The following is a 24,292-nucleotide window of genomic DNA, read 5'->3' on the forward strand; positions in this document are numbered from 1 at the left end:
CCATTAACAGGAGTCAGGCTGCAGGTATAAAGACAGTGATGTGGGAAGACAGTGGGTCCACATGATGTATGGAGGCTGCTTAAGGACTTTGAGGCTGCTCAACCTCTCCAGAGGTAACAACACACTTTAAGTGGGTGGATGGTTGACAGAGGTGTGACTGTCACATCCTTCACATCCTCCCTTCCATTGTTTCAGCTGACAAGATAAATTATTGCCTCTAACCAACTAACTTCAGACTGAAGAAGCTACTTGATGAGCAGTAAAACATTTCAACTTAACAAGAAACAAATCCAGTTGTAAAGATTCATCTACAGACAAGTTCAGCTGGATTCCTGAGAACCTTCACCAACAGTTTTAGTTATGAGTCTATGTGGGACTTTGACTTCCTCTAAAAGTAAGTTCGACGTTTTCAGTAGAAGAGAATCTGTTAGAACATTACAACTTTTATCTAAAACCAGTTTCAATTTATATGAATAACATCAGTGATATATTTAAAACATTTCGTCCAGTTATATACATTAGACCATTTCAGGTGTCATTATTTCCTAAAAAACATACTTTAATCTTTTTATTTATCGGTTTCATTTCCTTGTTTTGAACACAAACTTTAAGGTCATCACAAGACAAAGTAAGAAAATGTATTTAAAGAGCGGCTCAGCTGACCGCAGTTATACGGTAAAAATACTAAACTGTACAAATACTAAACTGTACAAATACTGACCTATACAAATACTGATTTGTATACATACTGATCTGTACACATTCTGTACTGTACATGTCAGTGTACTTTTCATTTCTGCTTCTCTTCAACAGAACATTCGTGTCAAACTAAACTGTTTTATTATAGCAGCTTTATTAAACTGCTCCCACAGACTTTGGTTCAACAAACGACATATTTTCAGTCACTTACCGTCTTTAATGTTAAAACTTCATCCAGAAACAGAGGAGAAAACTGTTTTACTTTCACATTCGTTGCTCCGCCCACAGACAGGTAAAGGTGAAAGAGGAACAGGGTTTTCAACAGAGACAAAAAAGTAAAGAATTCAATGATCTTAATCATTGAATTTCTATCTAATGTTGATGAGAATCAGTGATTTCATGTGATCAACTCTCCTCATGCTGCAGGTCACCAGCAGGTGGATCCAGAGGAACAATCAGAATTTTGTTGACGTGTCTAAATCTCATCCTGACAATGATCATCCTCTTCTCTTATTAAGTCCAAAGTCTGCAAAAAAACCCTCTCTGCTGCTGTCTTAATGTTGTCTTCATCCAAAATGCTGTAGAGGTTCAGATCTCTTTAATGAGTCGCCTTCTTTGTCCCATAAGAATTAATTAAAGTTACATTTACATTTAGACACATTCATCTAAAGACACTTACAATTGAGGGCCGAGGTTCAAGGGCAGGGTACCCCTACTGAAGCTAGGCCCCGGTTTCAACCCCAGTCTCCCACTTGGAAGGCAGCAGTGTTACCACTACACTATCCAGTCGCTCTGGTAAATGCAGCAGTCTGTGCTGATGATTCTGTCTGTTAGTGGCAGAGTTCAATGATCTGCTCCACTCTCATTAGTCTGGTGGTGAATGTTTCTCTTTTGGATTAAGTATCAGTTTGTTTCTAATCAATCAAGACAAAGAAACACGTATATCCATAGTTTCTTTGTGAGAAATCTGAAGTTCATTGCAAAAATTCGGCTCATTTCCTCATTTACAACAATAGCACTTCTCCAAACTAAACCCTTTCCGGTAAAATTGATTTTAAATAAAGCTGTTTTCTACCAGAAAGTAAAATGTGTCACCTGGAGGTGAATCTGCTGTTCCTCAATAAAATCTCAACCCAGTCCTTTTCAGTGTAAAACTCTTTAAAACGTATTGACTGTACTTAATAATATTAATATAAATGTCAAATGTTGTTTTTATGCTTTTAATTACTTTAATATAATTAATAAGAGCATTTAATTATATATTGTATATTTTAATATGTAAAACATTGGAGAAATACTGTTTAAATGACACAATTGTAAAATGTCTGACTTATAACCACTTTTCATAAATCATAAATTCATGGTTTCTGAGCATTTTATCAGAACCAATAAGTCTCAATCTCTGATGGTAAATATATATTTATTACTACTTTGTTACTAACTAATTTTTTAAGATAGAAAATAATATGATCCTATAATCATTTAAAAAAAGAACTTTGTATTTACTTAGGTTATATTTGTGTCATATTAAAATGTATTTGATGATCTGAATCATTTAAGACAAATAGAAAAAAAAAAAAAACAGGAAGTTGTCAATTACTTTTTACAGCTGTGTTAAGTCGAGCTTAACTCACAGAGTCTGCTGATAATTCAAACTTTATCATCTTCTTTAATAAACAGACTTATAAAATATGAAGAAAATATATTTTTTCATGCTGGTCTACTGATTGAAGCCATCTGTCCGTTCTTACAATGTAATGTTTAAGCAGTTCTTCTCATTACTGTTCACGTCCATCTTCAGTCTGTTGTCCACAATGTTGAAAAGAAGCAGGAATGGAACAAATCACAGAAAGTGGCAGTGTTGTTGTTGTTGTTGTTGTTGTTGTTGTTGTTGTTGTTGTTGTTGTTAAGTTTCCAGTAGTGGAGAAAAACGTCTCTGTTGCTGTGTTCGTGTCATCATTCTCCAAAATGCTGTAGAGGTTCAGGTCTCTTAATTTAGAGTTCGCTCAAGTTTTGTTAAATGTAGCTGATGATTCAGTCTGTTAGTGGAAGAGTTGAGGCTGTTGGTGACTGAAAAGAAAACCAATTAAAACATCTAAATAAATCAAAAACCATAATAAGTTTGTTGTCAACACAAAAATCTTACCTGGTTTCTTTGGTAGATCTTTTTTTCTTCCATATAACAAAGTAAATTCCAGATTATATTAATACAACTAACAAAAAAAATCTTTTGTACAGTAAAGACATTACATAGGTATGTGAGACAGTTTGAGTGAAGAATACACTGCTGTCTTACCTGCTGCTGTTCAAACTGCCGATGTCATTAGATTTGTTTCCTTTTTTATAAAATATTAAAAAATAATAATATAATTACTCAGATAAACTCAAACTGTTTCCATCTCCTACAGTTTAAATGTTACAGTTTCAAACTGAGAGAAACAAACATACCTCTGTGGGAATGACTGGATTTCCTTTCACTATACAGAAACAAATCACAGGAATCATTTAGTGCTGAATATCATCATCTATCAGAACAGTGACACATGTTCATTATCTAAATGCAAATCTTACCTGGACATAATGAACTTTTTATCTTTTCTTTAAACTGAAATGCAACTGCAGCCAATATGACAAATAATAAAATAGACAGAGAAACGCTTATCCCAATCTTTGTCTTATTTAAACTGTGTTCTCCACATTCAGCATCCGTTGAAGTTGTTCCTGGTTTTAACAGCTGAAGGTTTTTTGTTTTACATCTGAAATGACAGAGAGATGTTTTGTCCATTTGTAGGATCTGTGTGAATTTACTGCTGCTGTAAGAAACCAGGTTTGTCCACGACTGATGTGAAGCTTCACTTACTGTGTGTGTGGTCGACAAGATGGAAATGTTCCATCTGAAAATGATCCATCACTGCAGTCAGAGCACACAGTGTCTGTGGAGGCTGTTCCTGGACACACACAGGTTACACAGTCACTTTAAACCAGTTCAGTAGACGTGTATTATAAACACTTCATGTTATTACATTTAATCAGACCTGGTTTCAGGTGTGGAACAGTTAAATCCTGTTGAACAAACCATCAGCTTCAAACCAGTAGTGTAGTAGTGACACAGTTAGAAAACACACAGGTGAATGTTTCAGAGCTTTTTTAACTGCATCTATCAGATGGAAAAGGTTTAATACAACCTGCTGCTGGACCTGTGTTCAGAGTGTTGGAGTCTTTAAAGACTTTCTGAACAAAGTAGAAACTGCAGAGGGCTGTAGGTCATCAATGTTTAATTCACCAATCATTCAATTATCACCTAATGTCTCAGTGGAATTAAAACTAAACAGAGCTCATTAGAAAACAAACTGATGGAAATCGAACAGGAAAATCTCAGAAGATACTTTACTGGTGTTCTCAGTTCAAATGTTCACTTTACTAAATCTTAAGTCAACATAAGAAAACCAACCTTTCTGACTGATGTACTGTCCTGGTTCACAGCTTCTGTGTTTCTGTGCTGCTCTACATCCGTTATCTGAAGGGTCCACACAGAAAAATCCTTCCAGTGGTTCACAAACTGTATCTGATGTTGTTGTACATGAACTCTTTATCTTCAGACCAGAACCTGTAAAGACATGTAGAGAAAACAGGTTTAATCTACTGGAGAACAACAACTTGTAGTTTATAACGAGATTAAGTAGAAAAACTAAAGATTATTTGAGACAACAGGTTCTAAAATGTGTAAAAACATGAAAAACACATCAGCATAAATCACTTGTCTAGTAAATGTTTGATTCATGGAGATTAAAAACTACACTGTGGTGTAAAAAGATGGAGGGAACCACTGACGATACAATAACAATAATAACAATGATGAAAATATTTTTTCTGATTGAAAACTAAGAAAAGAAAAAGTGAGATGACTGTGGTTCATGAGCTGAAGCCAACTGTGGGATCAGCGGTTTGATCCCCTGGTTCCACAGGACCTGATGGGTCAGTGTGTGAATGGTTGAATGAGAAGTAACACTGTAAAGACTTAGTTATTACTAATAATTAGGACAATTAACAAAAATCTACCTTCATCACATGTTCTGCAGATAAAGCATTGTCTACGTGCAGTAAGTTGATTCATGTAAGTTCTCTCCAAACAGGGCTGACAGGAAGTGGGTCTCGACTCTGAACAATCGGTTCTAACTCGACTTCCTGTAGAAAAGAAGAAAAGATGAACTTGATAAAGTATCATGAACGTCTACTTAACAAAGATGTAACTTCTACAGTGAAATGTTCCTTTATCAAACAGTTGGATCTTACCTGGAAGACACATAGGACAACATTCATTTCCAATCTGATACTGTGATTGGCGACATGTGGTTGTTTGTCCACTGAAGACTTTTATCATTAGAATCTGTGAGAAGAAGAACAGAGTTTAGTTTAAATGAAACCTGGTTTAAATTCTGAGTCTGTCAAGAACTGATCTGAGTGACTCCAGCAGAGAAAAATCAACTTAAAGAAAAGATGAACAGAAACACGATGAGGTGGAAAAGAAGGAGCTGAGAGATAAAAGGAAGTGGAGGAGGACGCTGAAGGAAACAGGAGAGAAGAGACCTGAGGAGACAAAGAGGAAAAGAACCTCGTGGAATAGTTTAAGGAAACTTGATCCAGGCTCAGTTTAAAGATTTATTTCTATCCACATATCAGAGTTGTAGTTTTCATCCACATTTACTGCACATGTGCAGACACCCTGAACACATCACATCAGTTTCTACACATCAAATAACATCTACCAACAAAACAGGATTAACATTTATCACAATGAATCAACTCAACAAGTACGATGAATTACTGAAAATGTTTCTAGTTATTTAGAGAAACAAACTGTTTTACCAGCAAAGATGCAGCAGACAAATGTTTTCTTCTCACAGTCATTTTAAAGAGCGGCTTTCTAGAGATGAAGACACCATCTCACATGTGGGAAAAAGTGAGTTGTAAAATCCAAATCAGAAGATTAAAACCTGAAAACAGAAGGAAATCATATAAAACTGCACCAATCAGTGAAACCTGGTTACTGAGTGTCAGAGATCATCATGATTTATTTATGGAAAGCTGGAAATAAAAGTGAAATAGATAATAATAAAACAAAATGTTCCACCTTTAGGTAACAGAGACCATTGGTCTATAACTTTAATTAATGATTAGAAACCTGCCTTTGTCTTATTGTTACAGTTCAAAGTTTGTTTGTGTTTCCTACTGATTTAAGGTCCAGTTTCTGAATATAAGAAATTAAATGTCTTCAGTAACTACAGAACAGAAATTACTTTATAGTACAGAACTTGTTCTGTTCTGTTTTTACAGTACATGTGGTAGAAAAAAAATACTAATGTATTAAATCCTGATTCTGTTCTTTTACTGTAGTTTGATCAGTACTGTCAAAAACCATTTCCAGGTCTAACACCTGATGACAAAGATACTAAATTTACACAGCGACACCCAGAGTTCAACATGTGAATAGCACTTGATCTATTGTCCTAATTGGCTGCTACGTATTTTTTTAAATTTCATACACATAGATGTATAAATAACATCAGTGATAGTTCAAACATTTCGTCCAGTTACACACATTAGACCGTTTCAAGTGTCATTAATTTAAAAAAACATACTTTAATCTTTTTAATAATCGGTTTTATTTCCTTGTTTTAAGACACAGCCTTTACTGTAATAACAAGTATTTAAAACGCGGTTTACTTGACCGCAGTTATACGGTAAAAATACTGAACTGTACATATACTAATTTGTATATATACTGACCTGTACACATTATGTACTGAATATTTCGGTGTACTCGTCATTTCTGCTCCTCGTCCACAGAACATACGTGTCAAACTAAACTGTTCACTTTTATGAAGGTTTTAGAAACAACACATTTCAACAGCAGCTTTATTAAACTGCTGACACAGACTTTGGTTCAACAAACGACATATTTTCAGTCACTTACCGTCTTTAATGTGAAAAACTTTATCCAGAAACACAGCGACGAACATTTAGAGAAGAAAACTGTTTTACTTTCACATTCATTGCTCCGCCCACAGACAGGTGAAAGAGGAACAGGGTTTTCTACAGCGATGAATAGGGGCTGAGGACTGGGTGTGTGTCAGAACCACAGTTTAAATAGACATGTAACATACAAGACACTGGATTGTGCTCAAATAATATGAACAATTAAAGTTAGTCGACCAGGTCACAACTAGTCACAATTACACAGGTAAAGTTAATGTCTATAAATACTATATAAAATCATTTCAAAGAACATCTCCCAATTCAGATGTGTTTGGTTTGAGGAAACTTGCCGCTTGATAAACACTGAACACATTAGAAACAGTAAAACACAACAGTTAGAACATATTCAACATCAATTTAAAATTAAAATGTAGTAAAGACAACATTTTATAAATCAATACTTAGTATTGTCTGTTATATAGTCTGTTTTCAGTCTGATGTTCTGATCCAACTGGGACCAGTACAGAGCTTCAACAGCCTGAACGTCCAGTCAGTGCAGTGAACTGTTAACAGGAGCTTCATGGAGCTTGAAGCTGGGGAGACTCAGGTCCTTCAACGTCTGCAGCACCATGCTGAGGATATTCTATGATTCTATGGTTCCAGTGTCATCTTCTATGCTGTGGTCTGCTGGGGCAGCAACATGAAGATGGCAGACACTAACGGGCTGAACAAACTGATTAGGAGGGCTGGTTCTGTTCTGGGGGTGGAGCTGGACCCTCTACATGTTGTACCTGGAGGAGGTTGCTGTTCAAACTCCTGGACAATCCCTCCCACTCACTGCACAGTGTGTTGGACAGAGGAGCACGTTCAGCCAAAGACTTATTAACATTAAATGATCCACAGAGAACCACAGGAGATCCTCTCTACCTCTGACCATCAATCTAATAGTTATGTCAATCCACAATAGGCTATAAATATTGATCCATTTTCATTCATCTATTTAACATATTTTACATATTCTCTACATATATTGGGTTTTTCTGTATTGATGTTATTGTGGTGTGTTTATATGTTGTTGTGGATCTTTCCTGGTTGTGGTTCCATTTCTTTCTGTCTGTGTTGAGAACAACTGTAATGAGGCAAAACAATTTCCCTCTGGGATTAATAAAGTTTTTTGAATCTTGAATGTGAGACAGTTTTAATGAAGAATATGCTGCTGTCTTTTGTGTTGCTGTTCAAACTGCCATGATCTCTGCCTCTGTTTCCTTTGTGATAAAATATAAAAGAAAATAACAATATAATTACTCAGATAAACTCAAACTGTTTCCATCTCCTACAGTTTAAATGTTACAGTTTCAAACTGAGAGTAAAAAACACACCTGTTTGAGAATGACTGGATCTCCTGGCATTTTTGACAAATTTATTACCTGGATATATTCTAAGTTTTATCCTGTCTTGAAGTGAAATACAACTAGAGCCAATGTGACAATTAATACAAAAAAAAAAAAAAACACTAAAATTGGTATCCAAGTTATTGTTATTTTCTTATTTGAACTGTGTTCTTCACATTTAGCATCTGTTGAAGTTGTTCCTGGAGAAAATATATTTTTCCATGCTTTACTGCTGATTGAAGCCATCTATCTGTTCTTACTGTGTAATATGTCAACAGTTCATCTTATTCCTGTTCACGTCTTCAGTCTGTTGTCCTGAATGTTGAAAAGAAGCAGAAATAGAACAAAGCAGAGAAAGTTGCAGTGTTGTTGTTGTTGTTGTTGTTGTTGTCTCTGCTGCTGTGTTAGTGTCATCATTCTCCAAAATGCTGTAGAGGTTCAGGTCTCTTCATTTAGAGTTCACTCAAGTTTTGTTAAATGCAGCTGATGATTCAGTCTGTAAGTGGCAGAGTTCAGGGACCTGCTGCATTGTCATTAGTCTGGTGGTGACTGATTTGTAAGCTTTTCATTTGATCTCCCTCTTCTTAAAGACTTACTTCGTTTGACCTAAAACAAAAATAAATAAATAAACTCAATTAAAACATCTTAATAAATCAAAAGAAATATATTTGTTTGTTGTCAACATAGAATTCTTACCTGGTATCTTTGGTAGACCATTTTTCTTCCAAATGACAAAACTAATTCCAGATAAGATTAATACAACAGACACTGAAACACTTCTCCAGATTATTGTCTTATTTAAACTGTGTTCTCCACATTCAGCATCCGTTGAAGTTGTTCCTCGTTTTAACAGCTGAAGGTTTTTTGTTTCACATCTGAAATGACAGAGAGATGTTTTGTCCATTTGTAGGATCTGTGTGAATTTACTGCTGCTGTAAGAAACCAGGTTTGTCCACGACTGATGTGAAGCTTCACTTACTGTGTGTGTGGTCGACAAGATGGAAATGATCCATCTGAAAATGATCCATCACTGCAGTCAGAGCACACAGAGTCTGTGGAGGCTGTTCCTGGACACACACAGGTTACACAGTCACTTTAAACCAGTTCAGTAGACGTGTATTATAAACACATCATGTTATTACATTTAATCAGACCTGGTTTCAGGTGTGGAACAGTTAAATCCTGTTGAACAAACCATCAGCTTCAAACCAGTAGTGTAGTAGTGACACAGTTAGAAAACACACAGGTGAATGTTTCAGAGCTTTTTTAACTGCATCTATCAGATGGAAAAGGTTTAATACAACCTGCTGCTGGACCTGTGTTCAGAGTGTTGGAGTCTTTAACGACTTTATGAACAAAGTAGAAACTGCAGAGGGCTGTAGGTCATCAATGTTTAATTCACCAATCATTCAATTATCATCTAATGTCTCAGTGGAATTAAAACTAAACAGAGCTCATTAGAAAACAAACTGATGGAAATCTAACAGGAAAATCTCAGAAGATACTTTACTGGTGTTCTCAGTTCAAATGTTCACTTTACTAAATCTTAATTCAACATAAGAAAACCAACCTTTCTGACTGATGTACTGTCCTGGTTCACAGCTTCTGTGTTTCTGTGCTGCTCCACATCCGTTATCTGAAGGATCCACACAGTAAAATCCTTCCAATGGTTCACAAACTGTATCTGATGTTGTTGTACATGAACTTTTCATCTTCAGACCAGAACCTGTAAAGACATGTAGAGAAAACAGGTTTAAACTACTGGAGACCAACAATTTATAGTTTATAACTAGAAAAACTAAAGATTACTTGAGACAACAGGTTCTAAAATGTATGAAAACATGAAAAACACATCAGCATAAATCACTTGTCTAGTAAATGTTTGATTCATGGAGATTAACACCGTCACTGTCAAAAACTACACAGTGGTGTAAAAAGATGGAGGGTACCACTGACTTCTACATTCAGTTCAAAGTCTTGTATCAGTCCTAATGATAAATACGATGAAAATATTGTTGCTGATTGAAAACTAAGAAAAGCAAAAGGGAGATGGCTGTGGTTCATGAGGTGGAGCCAACTGTGGGATCAGCGGTTTGATCCCCTGGTTCCACAGGACCTGATGCGTCAGTGTGTGAATGGTTGAATGAGAAATAACACTGTAAAGACTTAGTTATTACTAATAATTAGGACAATTAACAAAAATCTACCTTCATCACAGTCTGAACATGGAAAACACTGTTTGAGTCCAGTAGGTTGATTCATGTAGGTTCCCTCCAAACAGGGCCGACAGGAAGTGCTTCTGTACTCTGTACAATCTCTTTTAACTCGATTTCCTGTTAAAAAGAAGAAAAGAAGAATTTGATAGTAGTATCATTAACACCAACATAATTAAGATGAAACAGTGAAATGTTCCTTTATCAAAAAGTTGAATCTTACCAGGAAGACACATACGACAACACCGATTTCCTTTGTGATACTCTGTCCAGTGACATGTGAGTGTTTGTCCACTGAAGACTTTTATCATTAGAATCTGTGAGAAGAAAAACAGAGTTTAGTTTAAATGAAACCTGGTTTAAATTCTGAGTCTGTCAAGAACTGATCTGAGTGACTCCAGCAGAGAAAAATCAACTTAAAGAAAAGATGAACAGAAACACGATGAGGTGGAAAAGAAGGAGCTGAGAGATAAAGGAAGTGGAGGAGGACGCTGAAGGAAACAGGAGAGAAGAGACCTGAGGAGACAAAGGGGAAAAGAACCTCGTGGAATAGTTTAAGGAAACTTGATCCAGGCTCAGTTTAAAGATTTATTTCTATCCACATATCAGAGTTGTAGTTTCATCCACATTTACTGCACATGTGCAGACACCCTGAACACATCACATCAGTTTCCACACATCAAATAACATCTACCAACAAAACAGGATTAACATTTATCACAATGAATCAACTCAACAAGTACGATGAATTACTGAAAATGTTTCTAGTTATTTAGAGAAACAAACTGTTTTACCAGCAAAGATGCAGCAGACAAATGTTTTCTTCTCAAAGTCATTTTAAAGAGCAGCTTTCTTGAGCTGAAGACACCATCTCACTTGTGGGAAAAGGTGAGTTGTAAAATCCAAATCAGAAGATTAAAACCTGAAAACAGAAGGAAATCATATAAAACTGCACCAATCAGTGAAAACTGGTTTCTGACTGTCAGAGATCATCATGATTTATTTATGGAAAGCAGGGAATAAAAGTGAAATAGATAATAATAAAACTAAGTAACTACAGAACAGATATTATTAATAGTGCAGAACTTGTTCTGTTCTTACAGTACATGTGGTAGCAAAAAAAAAAAAAAAAAGTACTCATGTATTAAATGCTGATTCTATTCTTTTACTGTAGTTTGGCATCGGTATGGTCAAAAACTGAGTTTTTTTGGTACAAGTCCACTTCCGGGTCTGACAAAGTTACTAGATTTACGATTTACACAGTGAGTTCAATATGTGACTAGCACTTGATCTATTGTCCCATTTGGCTCCTGTGTTTTTTATACGCATGTTCACACTCTCCTGAGTCAACATGTTTTTCATATTAGTAAAATATAGATATTAATGAGATGTTTCTAGTGTATAAATAAGTTTATATAATATAATATTTTCTGTGCCTCTTGCAGATCTAAAGGCTCAAATATGTCCAACATGAGCTGAGAGGAAAATTGAAGCAGACTAAGGAGGACTACAAAAATTCAATAGAGAGGAACTTACAACAGAATAACAACAGAGAAGATAGAACTTCTTCTAGAGCTGCTTTTGGGTTTTCTATATAATTCTGAATACAGTTAGGTTACAGTTTGTAAGTTCTTAAACCTTGAACACTGTTTAGGAAACTTAACAAGTTCTTCAACAGATTTAAAGCTGCTATAAATGCAGCCTATCAACAACCCCTCAGACACTGTCTCTATAGGGTTATGGTAGTTTTGGTTTTTAGGGGGGGGACGGCTGTAAGGAAGCTGCAGAGAGGTGTGTAAGACTGAGTCTGCGTCCTGGGCTCCACTCTGACATGTCAGGGTTTAGGTCGTCTAATAAACTCTGCCATATTCCTAGAGAGTTGAGACGAACCATCTAAAGTGGGATGGATGCCGTCTCTTCTAATCAGCCCAGGTTTTCTCCAAAACGTTTTCCAATTGTCTCTGTAGCCCACGTTGTTAGCGGGACACCACTTAGACAGCCAGCGGTTGAATGACGTCATGCGGCTAAACATGTCGTCACTGGTCAGATTGGGAAGGGGTCCAGAGAAAACTACGGAGTCCGACTCCGTTTTAGCAAAGTTACACTGGTTCCACATTAACTCCTGATTTAATTATAACTTTACTGTGTTTCCGTTTGTCTTTACAGGAGTTTTAACTGCAGCTCTGGTCCCGGAAATAAACTGGACTTTGTCCGCTGGAGTCTCTGACTCCAGGTCTCTGACTGTAGAGCTGCTGATTATCACAGTGGGTTAAATTAGTTCATAGTACAGAACATGTTCTGTTCTGTTCTTACAGTTTATGTGGTAGTTTGGCAGTTAACAACAAAGATATGATTTTTAGAAACAACACATTTCAGCAGCAGCTTTATTAAACTGCTGACTCAGACTTTGGTTCAACAAACGACATATTTTCTGTCACTTACCGTCTTTAATGTTAAAACTTTAATCCAGAAACACAGCGACGAACATTTACAGAAGAAAACTGTTTTACTTTCGTTTTGTTGCTTGTTCCAGTTCCTCCCGTCCCCTCCCATCACTCTGGACTCCACACTGTTCCCCACATCCTTAGTTTCCCTCTGGACTGTTCCTCTATTTGTTGGACTTTGTAAGTTTGTATTTTCATGACTTCTTCTTTCTATGTTAGTTAGTTTTTTGTCTGCTTTTGTACATTGATGATCGTTTGTTACTGAGTTTGTTTGTGTTTGATTTGCTTTTTATTCGCTTTATTTGGTCACTTTGTTCATACTTTAGTTTGTAACTGTGTTCATCACCGTTTTTCAGATCTCTTTTCGTTGTTATTCTGTTTCATTATTATTGTCTTGTTGATTCTTGTCGTCGGTTTGTTTTTGTACCGATTCATTTAATTTCTAAACCTTTTTATCTTTACTCGTTTGTCTGACCGTAACATCGTTGCTCCGCCCACTACAAAACTATTTAAAGATCTTAATCATTGAATCTTTATTTAATGTTGATGAGAATCAGTGATTTCATGATCAACTCTCCTCATGCTGCAGGTTTCTCTGCTCCAAGAGAAATGAAAAGAGAAAATAATGTAAATAAATTCAACATCAACAATAATAAGAATATCTAGAGATGAACAGAGGTGTGATTCAGTTCAATGAACATTACAGAATGACAATGAAGCTATTGTACAAACTAATGTGATGATGATTAAAGTAGTAAGTTATTAAGAGTGTAGTCAGCTGTCTCTTCATCTATTATGAAGCTTCAATATTAAAAAGACAGTGAATCTAATAAAAATAATTGATTTGTGTTCAGTCCAAACCAGACTGTTTTACAGGTCTGACTGGTATCAGAACATAAAGGCAAAACAGCAAATACCTCTACGTAACTGACTCTTTCCAGACCGACCGACCTGTGTGTCTTAAATTAAAGGGGGGCGGTTGTTGCTCTTTACCTGTTTGAGTGGTTCTTGCTTTAATATGAATGAAAATTAATGGTGTACCTTAGCTTTAAATTAATGACATGTTCTAAGTCTCTTGCTGGAAAGTTCAGTACTATATGAATAACTTTAGTCATCAAACTGTTTCCAATTAGTCATCTCACATTATTTCAGTTAATTATCACTGTGTGTATTTTACTGTAAATCATAGAAGGACAACATCAGCAGTATAAACTGAGGTTGGTGATAACAATTAAAAACCTAATTAAACTACAAATAAAAACATTTGTAAAATGTTTTTTCAAAAAACAAGACAAGTGACATTCCACCTAGAAAAAACTGTATGAATATAAAAAATCCTAAAACATCAGAAAATAAATAAATAAAAACAAAATAAAAAAGATACTGATAATAAATTACTTTGCAGTAAAACACAAGCTGATTGTGCTCAAAAGATGCTCACACAAGCAAAAACCATTCATCATCTTTCACATGCCAGGTCACAGGTCAAGAGCAAACATGAACCTTAAAAATCTTTATTTCTAAAAGTGGTTCTGTTTCATAAACACACACCTGTTGTGGTGAAGACTATGGAATGTTTGTAGAAGAAAAGAAATGCAGTATAATATGAAATTATCTATTTCATGTGATAAGTCCTGATGTAAACATGAACCCTTAGATATTAAGATTTTATTACAAATCTATGCTAGAATGACTATTTATCACCTAATTTCTAAGCCCATGACTACTGAGCGTTGACCCAGCACTAAATCAGCTTCCTTCCTTTTTACAACATGGTTACATCTTCAGACAGAGCTGCAGCTTTTTCTCTTTCTTTGATGAAGAGCTGCCATTAAACTGAAAACACCAATAGATCAGTGCATCACTAGTTAACCTTTCTTTACAAAAACATTAATTCACGTGTTACCTTATCAGATGTAATTTACTTCAAACTGGAGAGAAATATAAGAGTCTGGAAGAGTTAGTGACCTTTAGTTGACCCAACAGAAATCAAGGAGAATAAAAATGGGAGTAAAAATATGAAACTGATTATTGACCTTTGGACACAAAGCAATAAATGCTGCACAAAGACATAAAAGACAAAAGGGTAAAAACTAAATGAAATCCTCCTGCAGACTGCGTCGCTGCTCGGGCCTCCTATTGAAACATATTTTAAATATAAACTTAAAATAAAATATATAGAAATGTATCAACAAGACACGCAGCAGGAGCACAGGACAAAAAAAAAAAAAGAAATTATACATATAAGACTAATTAGAGATGCAAAAGAAGCGCTGACCTTTATACACAAAGCAAAGAAATGCTGCACATGGAAATAAAAGACAAAAGGGTAAAGACAAGATGAAATGATGTCTTGATGCATTCCTGCAGACTGCGTCGCTGCTCGGGTCTCCTTCTCTGACCTTTACTTGGGTCTCTGAGCAACTGTTAGATAAAAAAAGTGAAAGACTCTTTTAGTTATTTACTAAAGGGCAGCAATAGAAACTAAAGTATATATAAATGTATCAACAACATACAACAATCCAGCAGCAGCACAGTCTTGTCTATAACCTCTGCATTAGTGGTGATATGACTGATATTAGATCAAGAGTCTTTCCAGAGCTTTAATCCTCTTCCAATGCTGTAAATTTGCTCTTTTTTTTTTTGTTCAGTTTTTAGAGGAAACTGCTTCAGCTACTTCTTATTGAATAAACCTTATTCTTCAACATCCCTTTTCTGATATGTGACAAAACATGGACTTCAGTGAATCAATTATCAATCTCATTTTCAAACTTCTTTGTTACCACTTTCTCTTCTGCAACATTTCAAGTTTAAAACCTAATTATCATCATGTCTTAAAATTCATTTCTAAATATTAAAACTTCTTCTCATTGAACCAAATGCAAAAACTCTGAAACTGGAGAATTTCCTCATGGATATTTGGGGATTTATATCATCACAGCTTTAACACTAACTGTAAAGGCTGGTGTTGTTTGTTGGCACCAGGCGCTGCTCTTACACCGTCTGTTGGTCCCTGCACCACAACAAAATACCAAGCAAAGCTTTTTCAGCTTAGTGAAACAAACTAACTCTGCCAGCTCAGCAGCTTCACTCTATGTTTAGAAAACCTCCTGTGCACTCGAAAACAGACGATTTCTCTCCATCTGGTGCTTATGACAGAGAAACATTACTTCTTATGACTCTTCGTTTGTCTCTCACTTACCACAGTTGTAGGTTCCTGTGGATAAAAGTGACCTGACTTCATAATCACAATAATGAGTTTATGCCATAGGGCAGAAATGTTTAATAAATAAACATTTAATAAATTAAGTCCTACACTGTCCACGCTGTGCAGTTAACGCCCTCCTGTGAAAAGTAGCCTGACTGACAGTCTTCACACACTGTATCAGAGCTGCTGGTTCCTTAGAGAAAAAACAAAACTGAGATTAATAACACGACAACCAAACATCCAGAAAAACAGGAAATCTATGGTTTGGACTAATTTTTCTTACCATGTTCTTTTATCCTCTGACCAGGTTTACAGCTTGAATGTTTCTCTGCCAAACTACATCCTGTAGCTTCCAAAGTTTTGCAGAAATACCCACTTAAGATGTCACAAACTGTGTCACTTGTTAATGTACACTTCTTCTGCTCAAAGAGACCATGACCTAAAAATTGGAAAGGCTTAAATCAGTTTTAAAACTCATTAATGTAATTAATGACAATAGATTTCCACCTGACTGTACCTGGGTCACAGGACGTGCAGGACAAACAGCGCGTCAGCCCATTGGGTTGGTTCATGTAAGTCCCGTCCTCACAGGGTGCACAGCGTGTGCCGGACTGTTTAGTGCAGTCTCTTCGAACAATTGTTCCAGTTCAGAACAACGTAACATACACGTACGTAATGTGTGCTTTTAGTATGTTAACATTTTAAATATTAATTGGTGTTATGGTGGTGTGATAGTTACCTGGTTGCACTAAATCCATTTGAAATGTATTTAAAATGTTCATAATGCATAAAAATGAAGGAATCTGCAGAATAATCGCAGTATACTTCTATGCACAATAAAGCTTTAAGTTAAACATCTATAATGAGCCATTAAGTGGAGCAAATGTGTGCTATAAGTGGAAATATGATGCTGCACATGCACATTTGACACTTGCTGTGAACTCACTGAATCTTTGCAGCTCTGATGCACAGGACTGAGAAACATGAACTAACTAAATGAACTCTGTGATGTGTGATCAATAAGGAGGGTGTTAATGTTCATATTCTGAAACCACAGGGAGGCGTGAGAACCAAAATGTTACTGTCAACAAGCCTGTGTGTTCAAAGTTAAACGTTATAGTTAAAGAATCAACTATAGTTAATTATTAAAAGGTATAGAAATGGTTTAAGATGAACCTTTGTGTTTGTTTATATCCTCTACTACTACATGTGGAGCAGAGGAACTCCCTTCAACTAGTGACTGAGGGGGATAGCCCCCCATTATTTAACCTCTATTTTAACCTCTTTCTATTTTAACCTCTTTTTATTTTAACCTCTTTCTATTTTAACCTCTTTTTATTTTAACCTCTTTCTATTTTAACCTCTTTCTATTCTAACCTCTTTTTATTCTAACCTCTTTCTATTCTAACCTCTTTCTATTTTAACCTCTTTTTATTCTAACCTCTTTTTATTTTAAACCTCTTTCTATTTTAACCTCTTTCTATTTTAACCTCTTTCTATTCTAACCTCTTTCTATTTTAACCTCTTTCTATTTTAACCTCTTTCTATTTTAACCTCTTTTTATTTTAACCTCTTTCTATTTTAACCTCTTTCTATTTTAACCTCTTTCTATTTTAACCTCTTTCTATTTTAACCTCTTTTTATTTTAACCTCTTTCTATTTTAACCTCTTTTTATTTTAACCTCTTTCTATTTTAACCTCTTTCTATTTTAACCTCTTTTTATTTTAACCTCTTTTTATTCTAACCTCTTTCTATTTTAACTCTCTTCTATTTGAACCTCTTTTTATTATTAACCTCTTTTATTTTAACCTCTTTCTATTTTAACTCTTTTATTTAACCTCTTTCTATTTTAACCTCTTTCTATTTTAACCTCTTTTATTCTAACCTCTTTCTATTTTAACCTCTTTCTATTTTAACCTCTTTCTATTTTAACCTCTTTTTATTCTAACCTCTTTCTATTTTAACCTCTTTCTATTTTAACCTCTTTTTATTTTAATCTGGTTTATTTTAACCTCTTTCTATTTTAATCTGGTTTATTCTAACCTCTTTCTATTTTAACCTCTTTCTATTTTAACCTCTTTCTATTTTAACCTCTTTTTATTCTAACCTCTTTCTATTTTAACCTCTTTTTATTTTAACCTCTTTCTATTTTAACCTCTTTCTATTTTAACCTCTTTCTATTTTAACCTCTTTCTATTTTAACCTCTTTCTATTTTAACCTCTTTCTATTTTAACCTCTTTCTATTTTAATCTGGTTTATTTTAACCTCTTTCTATTTTAATCTGGTTTATTTACCTTTGTTACACATCGGACAGCACACTCCATCCCGTGGTTCGAACTCTTTCTCTCGACAACATGATCCAGGAGCCGTGAAGGCAGCAACAGCTGCTGGAAAACATGTTGACGTGTGACAGTGAACGCCTCATCCGACGCTAAGCTAGGCTAACGTTAGCATTAGCTCTAAAAGAAAAGAGCTAATTAACCGTCTGCTGTGAAACACTTAGCAAAGATAAACAGGGTCGGACACATGTCACATGCTAACACGTCGCTTAAAGCAGCTTTGGAGCAGTTAAACATTAATTAATGGAGTTTTTAAACAGTTTTCCGAACATGATTAGCTAACTACGGCTAGTTAAGTAGGAAGAGTCCTCAGAACCAGACAGTGACTCAGAACCTCAGTCTCTGTTGTTTATAAAGAACCACACCTTAAGAACAAGAACAAAGGAACTCTGTCTGATAAGAAACTAGAACGTTAGGTTCGGGCTGGTTTATTAAAAACAAACAGATTAAAAGTCTCTGAAAGTTCAACTTCTGAATTCTAATTTAAAAGTTCTGTTAAAAGACTCAAATACTACAGTTGGTTTGGAAATAGAAACAAAACAAAGGTATAAAAAGTGAATTTGTTCATATTAATATGTTCATGTAATTTATAAATGTAGTGAATGTAGTGAAGACAACATTTAACATTTTATAAACTGCACAGTATAAATCAATACTTTTGAATAATACTGTAGAAACAATAAGAAAAAATAGAAATGTTAATGTTCCACCAGTAGATCCACTGTGTCCTGTTTCAGCTGTTGATCTCGTCCATGAAGTCTGTTTTCAGTCTGATGTTCTGATCCAACTGGGACCAGTAGAGAGATTCAACAGTCTGAACGTCCAGTCTCTGCAGCATCACTGTTAACAGGAGCTTCATGGAGCTTGAAGCATCATGGTCCATGTTTTCTATTCCAGACTGATTCACGTCTCAGTTCAATAACGTCTGTGTGAGATAAAGATCCAAACTACACACCAGCAGTTCTGTAGAGGACGTGTTCAGTTTGGAACAAAGAGCAGGAGACTCGACTTGTTTGAGGTTTAATTTCTGTTCTCTACAAAGATAATGAACTAGAATCCATGTGGATTAGAACTGGATTCTAGGAAACATTTACTCTGTAGAGAACAAAGACTTTCTCTGTGTCTTTAATCCAAGTTGTCTGATCCTGAGGAGAAAAATCTTTTTACTAAAATCAAAAACCTTTAGTACAGTAAATCACAGAGTTATGAGAGACAGTTTGAATGAAGAATATTCTGCTGTCTTACCTGCTGCTGATCAAACTCCCAATGTCTCTGTCTCTGGATTTGTTTCCTTTGTGATAAAATAACAATATATTATATTATATATTAAAAAATAACAATATAATTACTCAGATAAACTGTTTCCATCTCCTACAGTACAAACATTACAGTTTCAAACATACCTCTGTGGGATTGACTGGATTTCTTTCTTTCACTATAATTAAACAAATCACAGGAATCAATCAATAGTGTCATGAAGTATCATCATCTATCAGAACATGACACCATATTCATTGGCTAAATGCAAATCTTACCTGGACATATTAAACTTGTTATATTGTCTTTGAAGTAAAATACAACTGCAGCCGATATGACAATTAATACAACAGACGCTGAAACACTTATCCAGATTATTGTCTTATTCAAACTGTGTTCTCCACATTCAGCATCCGTTGAAGTTGTTCCTGGTTTTAACAGCTGAAGGTTTTTTGTTTCACATCTGAAATGACAGAGAGATGTTTTGTCCATTTGTAGGATCTGTGTGAATTTACTGCTGCTGTAAGAAACCAGGTTTGTCCACGACTGATGTGAAGCTTCACTTACTGTGTGTGTGGTCGACAAGATGGAAATGTTCCATCTGAAAATGATCCATCACTGCAGTCAGAGCACACAGAGTCTGTGGAGGCTGTTCCTGGACACACACAGGTTACACAGTCACTTTAAACCAGTTCATGACCTGGTTCATATCATACAAAGTGATGGATTAAAGATTTAATATTTAATTAGACCAGTTTTATTTCCTTATTATTGATATTTTGAAGTTAAAAATTCTCATTTTATTATTACTGTGCTGAACATTTCAGTGCCCACGTGGGCAAATTACAGTGATACCTGGAGGGGCATGATTGGGAGGAACGGCCTCCCTGATCTGAACCTGAGTGGTGTTTTGTTGGACTTCTGTGCTAGTCACAGTTTGTCCATAAGGTTGGATGTCTATGATCGACTTTGTGGTTGTGTCATCTGACCTCCGACCATATGTCTTGGACACTCGGGTGATAAGAAGGGCTGAGCTGTCAACTGGTCGTGAGTTGGATCCAGTGGCCGAGGAGGAAGCTGGATAGACTTGGCACACCCAAACGTATTGTGAGGGTCTGTTGGGAACGTCTGGTGGAACCCTCTGTCAGAGAGGTCTTCAACTCCCACCTCCGGGAGAGCTACATCAGGTCCTGAGGGAGCCTGGAGACCGAGAGACTGAGTCCGAGTGGACCATGTTTTCCACCTCCATTGTCAATGTGTCTGTTCTGAGCTGTGGCCGTAGGGTCTCTAGTGCCTGTCGCGGAGGCAACCCCCGAACTCGGTGGTGGACACCAGAAGTAAGGGAAGCCGTCAAGCTGAAGAAGGAGTCTTATCAGGCCTGGTTGGCCTGTGGGACTCCTGATGCAGCTGATGGGTATCGGTAGGCCAAACGTGCTGTAACCCCCGCGGTCGTAGAGGCAAAAACTCGGACCTGGGAGAAGTTCGGCGAGGCCATGGAGGAGGACTATCGGTCTGCCTCAAGGAAATTCTGGCAAACCGTCCGGCGCCTCAGAAGGGGAAAGCAGTTTCCTGCCAACACTGTTTACAGTGGGGGTGGGGAGCTGCTGACTTCGACTGGGGACATTGTAGGATGGTGGAAGGAATACTTTGAGGATCTCCTCAACCCCGTCGACACGCCTTCTGTTGAGGAAGCAGAGGCTGGGGACTCAGAGGTTGACATTTCCCTGGTCGAAGTCACTGAGGTAGTCAGTAAGCTCCTCGGTGGCAAGGCACCAGGGGTGGATGAAGTTCGCCCTGAGTACCTTAAGTCTCTGGATGTTGTAGGGCTGTCTTGGTTGACGCGCCTTTGCAGCTTCGCGTGGAGATCAGGGACAGTACCTCTGGACAGGCAGACCGGGGTGGTGGTTCCTCTTTTCAAAAAGGAGGACTGGAGGTTGTGTTCCAACTATAGGGGGATCACACTCCTCAGCCTCCCTGGGAAAGTCTATGCCAGAGTGCTGGAGAGGAGAATTAGGCCGCTAGTCGAACCTCGGATTCAGGAGGAACAATGCGGTTTTCGTCCTGGCCGTGGAACACTGGACCAGCTCCATACTCTTGCCAGGGTGCTCGAGGGTTCATGGGAGTTCGCCCATCCAGTCTACATGTGTTTTTTGGACTTGGAGAAGGCGTTTGAGCGTGTCTCTTGTGGCATCCTGTGGGACGTACTTCGGGATTCGGGACCCTTTGTTAAGGGCCATTCGGTCCTTGTATGACCGGAGCAGGAGCTTGGTTTGCATTGCCGGCAGTAAGTCAGACTTGTTCCCGGTGCATGTTGGACTGCGACAGGGCTGCCCTTTGTCACCGATCCTGTTCATTTCTTTTATGGACAGGATTTCTAGGCACAGCCAGGGGTCGGAAGGAATCCGGTTTGGGGACCACAGGATCTCATCTCTGCTTTTTGCAGATGATGTTGTCCTGTTGGCCTCATCAGACCGGGACCTCCAGGGCGGTTTGCAGCCGAGTGTACAGGGGCTGGGATGAGAATCAGCACCTCCAAGTCCGAGGCCATGGTTCTCAACCGGAATAAGGTGGCCCACAAACGGATTGGTCCATCGGCAGCAGTAATGCGGTCAGTGTACCGGTCCGTCGTGGTGAAAAGGGAGCTGAGCCGAAAGGCAAAGCTTTCGATTTACCGGTCAGTCTACGTTCCTACCCTCACCTATGGCCATGAGCTTTGGGTCATGACCGAAAGGACAAGGTCGCGGATACAAGCGGCCAAAATGAGTTTCCTCCGTAGAGTGGCTGGGCGCACCCTTAGTGATAGGGTGAGGAGCTCAGTCACCCGGGAGGAGCTCGGAGTAGAGCCGCTGCTCCTCTGCATCGAGAGGGGCCAGTTGAGGTGGCTTGGGCATCTGTTTCGGATGCCTCTGGGGCGCCTCGCAGGGGAGGTTTTTCTACGGGGCGGAGGCCCCGGGGAAGACCCAGGACACGTTGGAGGGACTATTTCTCTCGGCTGGCCTGGGAATGCCTCGGAGTTCCCCCAGAGGAGCTGGAGGAGGTGTCTAGGGAGAGGGAAGTCTGGGCATCTCTGCTTAAGCTGCTCCCCCCGCGACCAGGCCCCGGATAAGCGGATGAAAATGAATGAATGAAAACAAACCTTTCTGACTGATGTACTGTCCTGGTTCACAGCTTCTGTGTTTCTGTGCTGCTCCACATCCGTTATCTGAAGGGTCCACACAGTAAAATCCTTCCAGTGGTTCACAAACTGTATCTGATGTTGTTTTACACAACCTCTTTATCTTCAGACCAGAACCTGTAAAGACATTTTTTAAAAGCAAGAAAACGTGAACCTAGGAAACGTTTTTACTGATTGGATCAGTTCAGTTCAGTTCCAGTCCAAGTTTCATACATACAAAGTCAGTAATTTGTAGTAAATTCCTCAGAAAGAGTCTGGATTGTTACCACAACACTGTTCAACATGTTCAACTATTGTACTGTTTGACTTTGAAATAAACCTACTTAAAGTACTGACTTTAAATATATACCGTATTTTCCACACTATAAGGCGCACCTAAAAGTCTTAAAATTTTCTCAAAAGCCAACAGTGCGCCTTATAATCCGGTGCGCCTTATATATGGATCAATATTGAGTCAGTCACGCAGTAGAACACGGGAACAGATGTTTAACATTAACAAATCAATGTGCGGAAGTGGAGGCAGCAACAAGATGGCTAAGTAAAGAAGACTAAACAGAGTTTCTGAGGGAACAAAGTGAGATGGCTACAGTTGGAGGACAAACTCCTATCTTTTCTTTATGTAACTGAAAGAAACTAAATTAATACAAATAATACACATCGTTACACATGTGGTGTGTTACACTCGCACACGCTAGCTTGACTTGAATGAAGCTAATTACAATAACACACACATGTAATTTATCACATGTAACAACTAACATACTAATGACAAACATGTTAATACTTACAAAGACAAATAATTTCCGAGGCACAAACGTATAAATCAAACTCAGCATAAACATGAACCAGTTCGTTTTACTGTGGAAACTAAACTAGTTTAATTTACAGACGGACAAAATACGTCAAAGCTGTTCTATTGAACAGAGAGTGGAAAGAGCGCTCACTCTGCAACTAATTATCTTAAAGATCAACTAAAATACACAACTCTCACTCTGATAAATTTTAAGAACAATACTATAATACTTTTTAGCTGCCTTTGTCACAACTTATTGCTATTCATTTATCACTTGAACTGAAAGGCATGATGGCAATCTATTAATAAAGTTTGACCGACCTCTCTGTGTGAGTATCCGCCGACTACCTTTCAGGCTGACCTCTTATTTTGAAGGTCCCGTTTCCGTGCGGAATGGTGTTCATGCAGCAGCTTGACATTCGTGAAGCCGATTGATTGCACCTGTTGTGCACCCGACAAACTCATGACAAACTAGTGTGGAGGACTTAAAGTACTCGATGGCTGAGGATTCTGCTACATGGATTATTGCTTTGGAGTATGGACTGTGATACTTTTTCCCGGTTTGTGTTTTGTTGAATGCCGGTGTTTTTCGTTGGATTATCTGTTGGATTATTTTGGATTTCCTATTGGAGCTACGGGTTTGGATTATCTATGTTTCAAGGACTTTGATTTCACCAGGTATTAATATTGACTCCTTTTGTGTTTTTCTAAAGAAAAGACTGCTCAGCTGATGCTTGCGCTGTAGTTTTGTTTGTGTGCCGCAATAAACGCACTGAACTGAGTAGATTGCTTCGG

At 37.4% G+C, this 24,292-nt stretch overlaps 3 protein-coding genes across 7 annotated transcripts in view; all 3 read right to left on the reverse strand.

Moving 5' to 3' along the window:
- The window catches only part of LOC113167941 (tumor necrosis factor receptor superfamily member 14-like), a 41,659-nt gene extending 35,965 nt beyond the window's left edge, over positions 1–5,694 (reverse strand). The window contains exon 1 of one of the 2 annotated variants that reach the window (XM_026368924.1): positions 5,650–5,694. The gene's annotated coding sequence lies outside the window, so the exon portion shown is untranslated. Of the gene's footprint in view, positions 1–910; positions 946–5,649 lie in introns of those variants that run through there. The other variant, XM_033326068.1, reaches the window with a different exon arrangement.
- On the reverse strand, positions 2,996–22,738 carry LOC113167103 (tumor necrosis factor receptor superfamily member 14-like). 4 transcript variants are annotated; one of them, XM_033326072.1, is made up of 9 exons: positions 22,666–22,738; positions 11,074–11,201; positions 10,503–10,596; positions 10,274–10,399; positions 9,637–9,792; positions 9,046–9,133; positions 3,271–3,455; positions 3,148–3,176; positions 2,996–3,035 (listed from the first exon to the last, which is right to left on the reverse strand). In XM_033326072.1, the coding sequence occupies exons 2-9, from the start codon at positions 11,113–11,115 to the stop codon at positions 3,006–3,008; spliced, it is 750 nt and encodes a 249-aa protein (XP_033181963.1). In that variant the 5' UTR covers positions 11,116–11,201; positions 22,666–22,738; the 3' UTR covers positions 2,996–3,005. The 4 variants fall into 4 exon arrangements, with proteins under 4 accessions (XP_033181963.1, XP_033181962.1, XP_033181965.1 ...); XM_033326071.1 differs by lacking the exons at positions 9,046–9,133; positions 9,637–9,792; positions 10,274–10,399; ... (1 more) ...; positions 11,074–11,201; positions 22,666–22,738 and adding exons at positions 3,560–3,647; positions 4,151–4,306; positions 4,759–4,884; positions 4,993–5,086; positions 5,566–5,684; XM_033326074.1 differs by lacking the exons at positions 2,996–3,035; positions 3,148–3,176; positions 3,271–3,455 and adding exons at positions 7,816–8,562; positions 8,763–8,941.
- LOC113167104 (tumor necrosis factor receptor superfamily member 14-like) lies at positions 15,718–19,351 on the reverse strand. The gene is made up of 6 exons (XM_033326080.1): positions 18,228–19,351; positions 16,449–16,574; positions 16,215–16,370; positions 16,040–16,124; positions 15,926–15,940; positions 15,718–15,736 (listed from the first exon to the last, which is right to left on the reverse strand). The coding sequence occupies exons 1-6, from the start codon at positions 18,238–18,240 to the stop codon at positions 15,718–15,720; spliced, it is 414 nt and encodes a 137-aa protein (XP_033181971.1). The 5' UTR covers positions 18,241–19,351.
- Positions 22,739–24,292: the final 1,554 nt, after the last annotated feature.

Source organism: Anabas testudineus, chromosome 7 (assembly GCF_900324465.2).
Source record: "Anabas testudineus chromosome 7, fAnaTes1.2, whole genome shotgun sequence".
In the NCBI taxonomy this organism is placed as follows: Eukaryota; Metazoa; Chordata; class Actinopteri; order Anabantiformes; family Anabantidae; genus Anabas; species Anabas testudineus.

Coding starts and splice junctions, on each gene's coding strand:
- LOC113167103 (XM_033326072.1), bottom strand. CDS start 11,115: ATGACTTTGAGAAGAAAACATTTGTCTGCTGCATCTTTGCTG. Junction 9,134..9,636: donor ACAGTACATCAGTCAGAAAG/GTTGGTTTTCTT, acceptor GTGTGTGTCCAG/GAACAGCCTCCACAGACTCT. Junction 3,456..9,045: donor TCTTGTCGACCACACACACA/GTAAGTGAAGCT, acceptor CTGTCATTTCAG/ATGTAAAACAAAAAACCTTC.
- LOC113167104 (XM_033326080.1), bottom strand. Junction 16,371..16,448: donor CTGCACGTCCTGTGACCCAG/GTACAGTCAGGT, acceptor TCCAATTTTTAG/GTCATGGTCTCTTTGAGCAG. Junction 16,125..16,214: donor TCAGAGGATAAAAGAACATG/GTAAGAAAAATT, acceptor TTTTTCTCTAAG/GAACCAGCAGCTCTGATACA.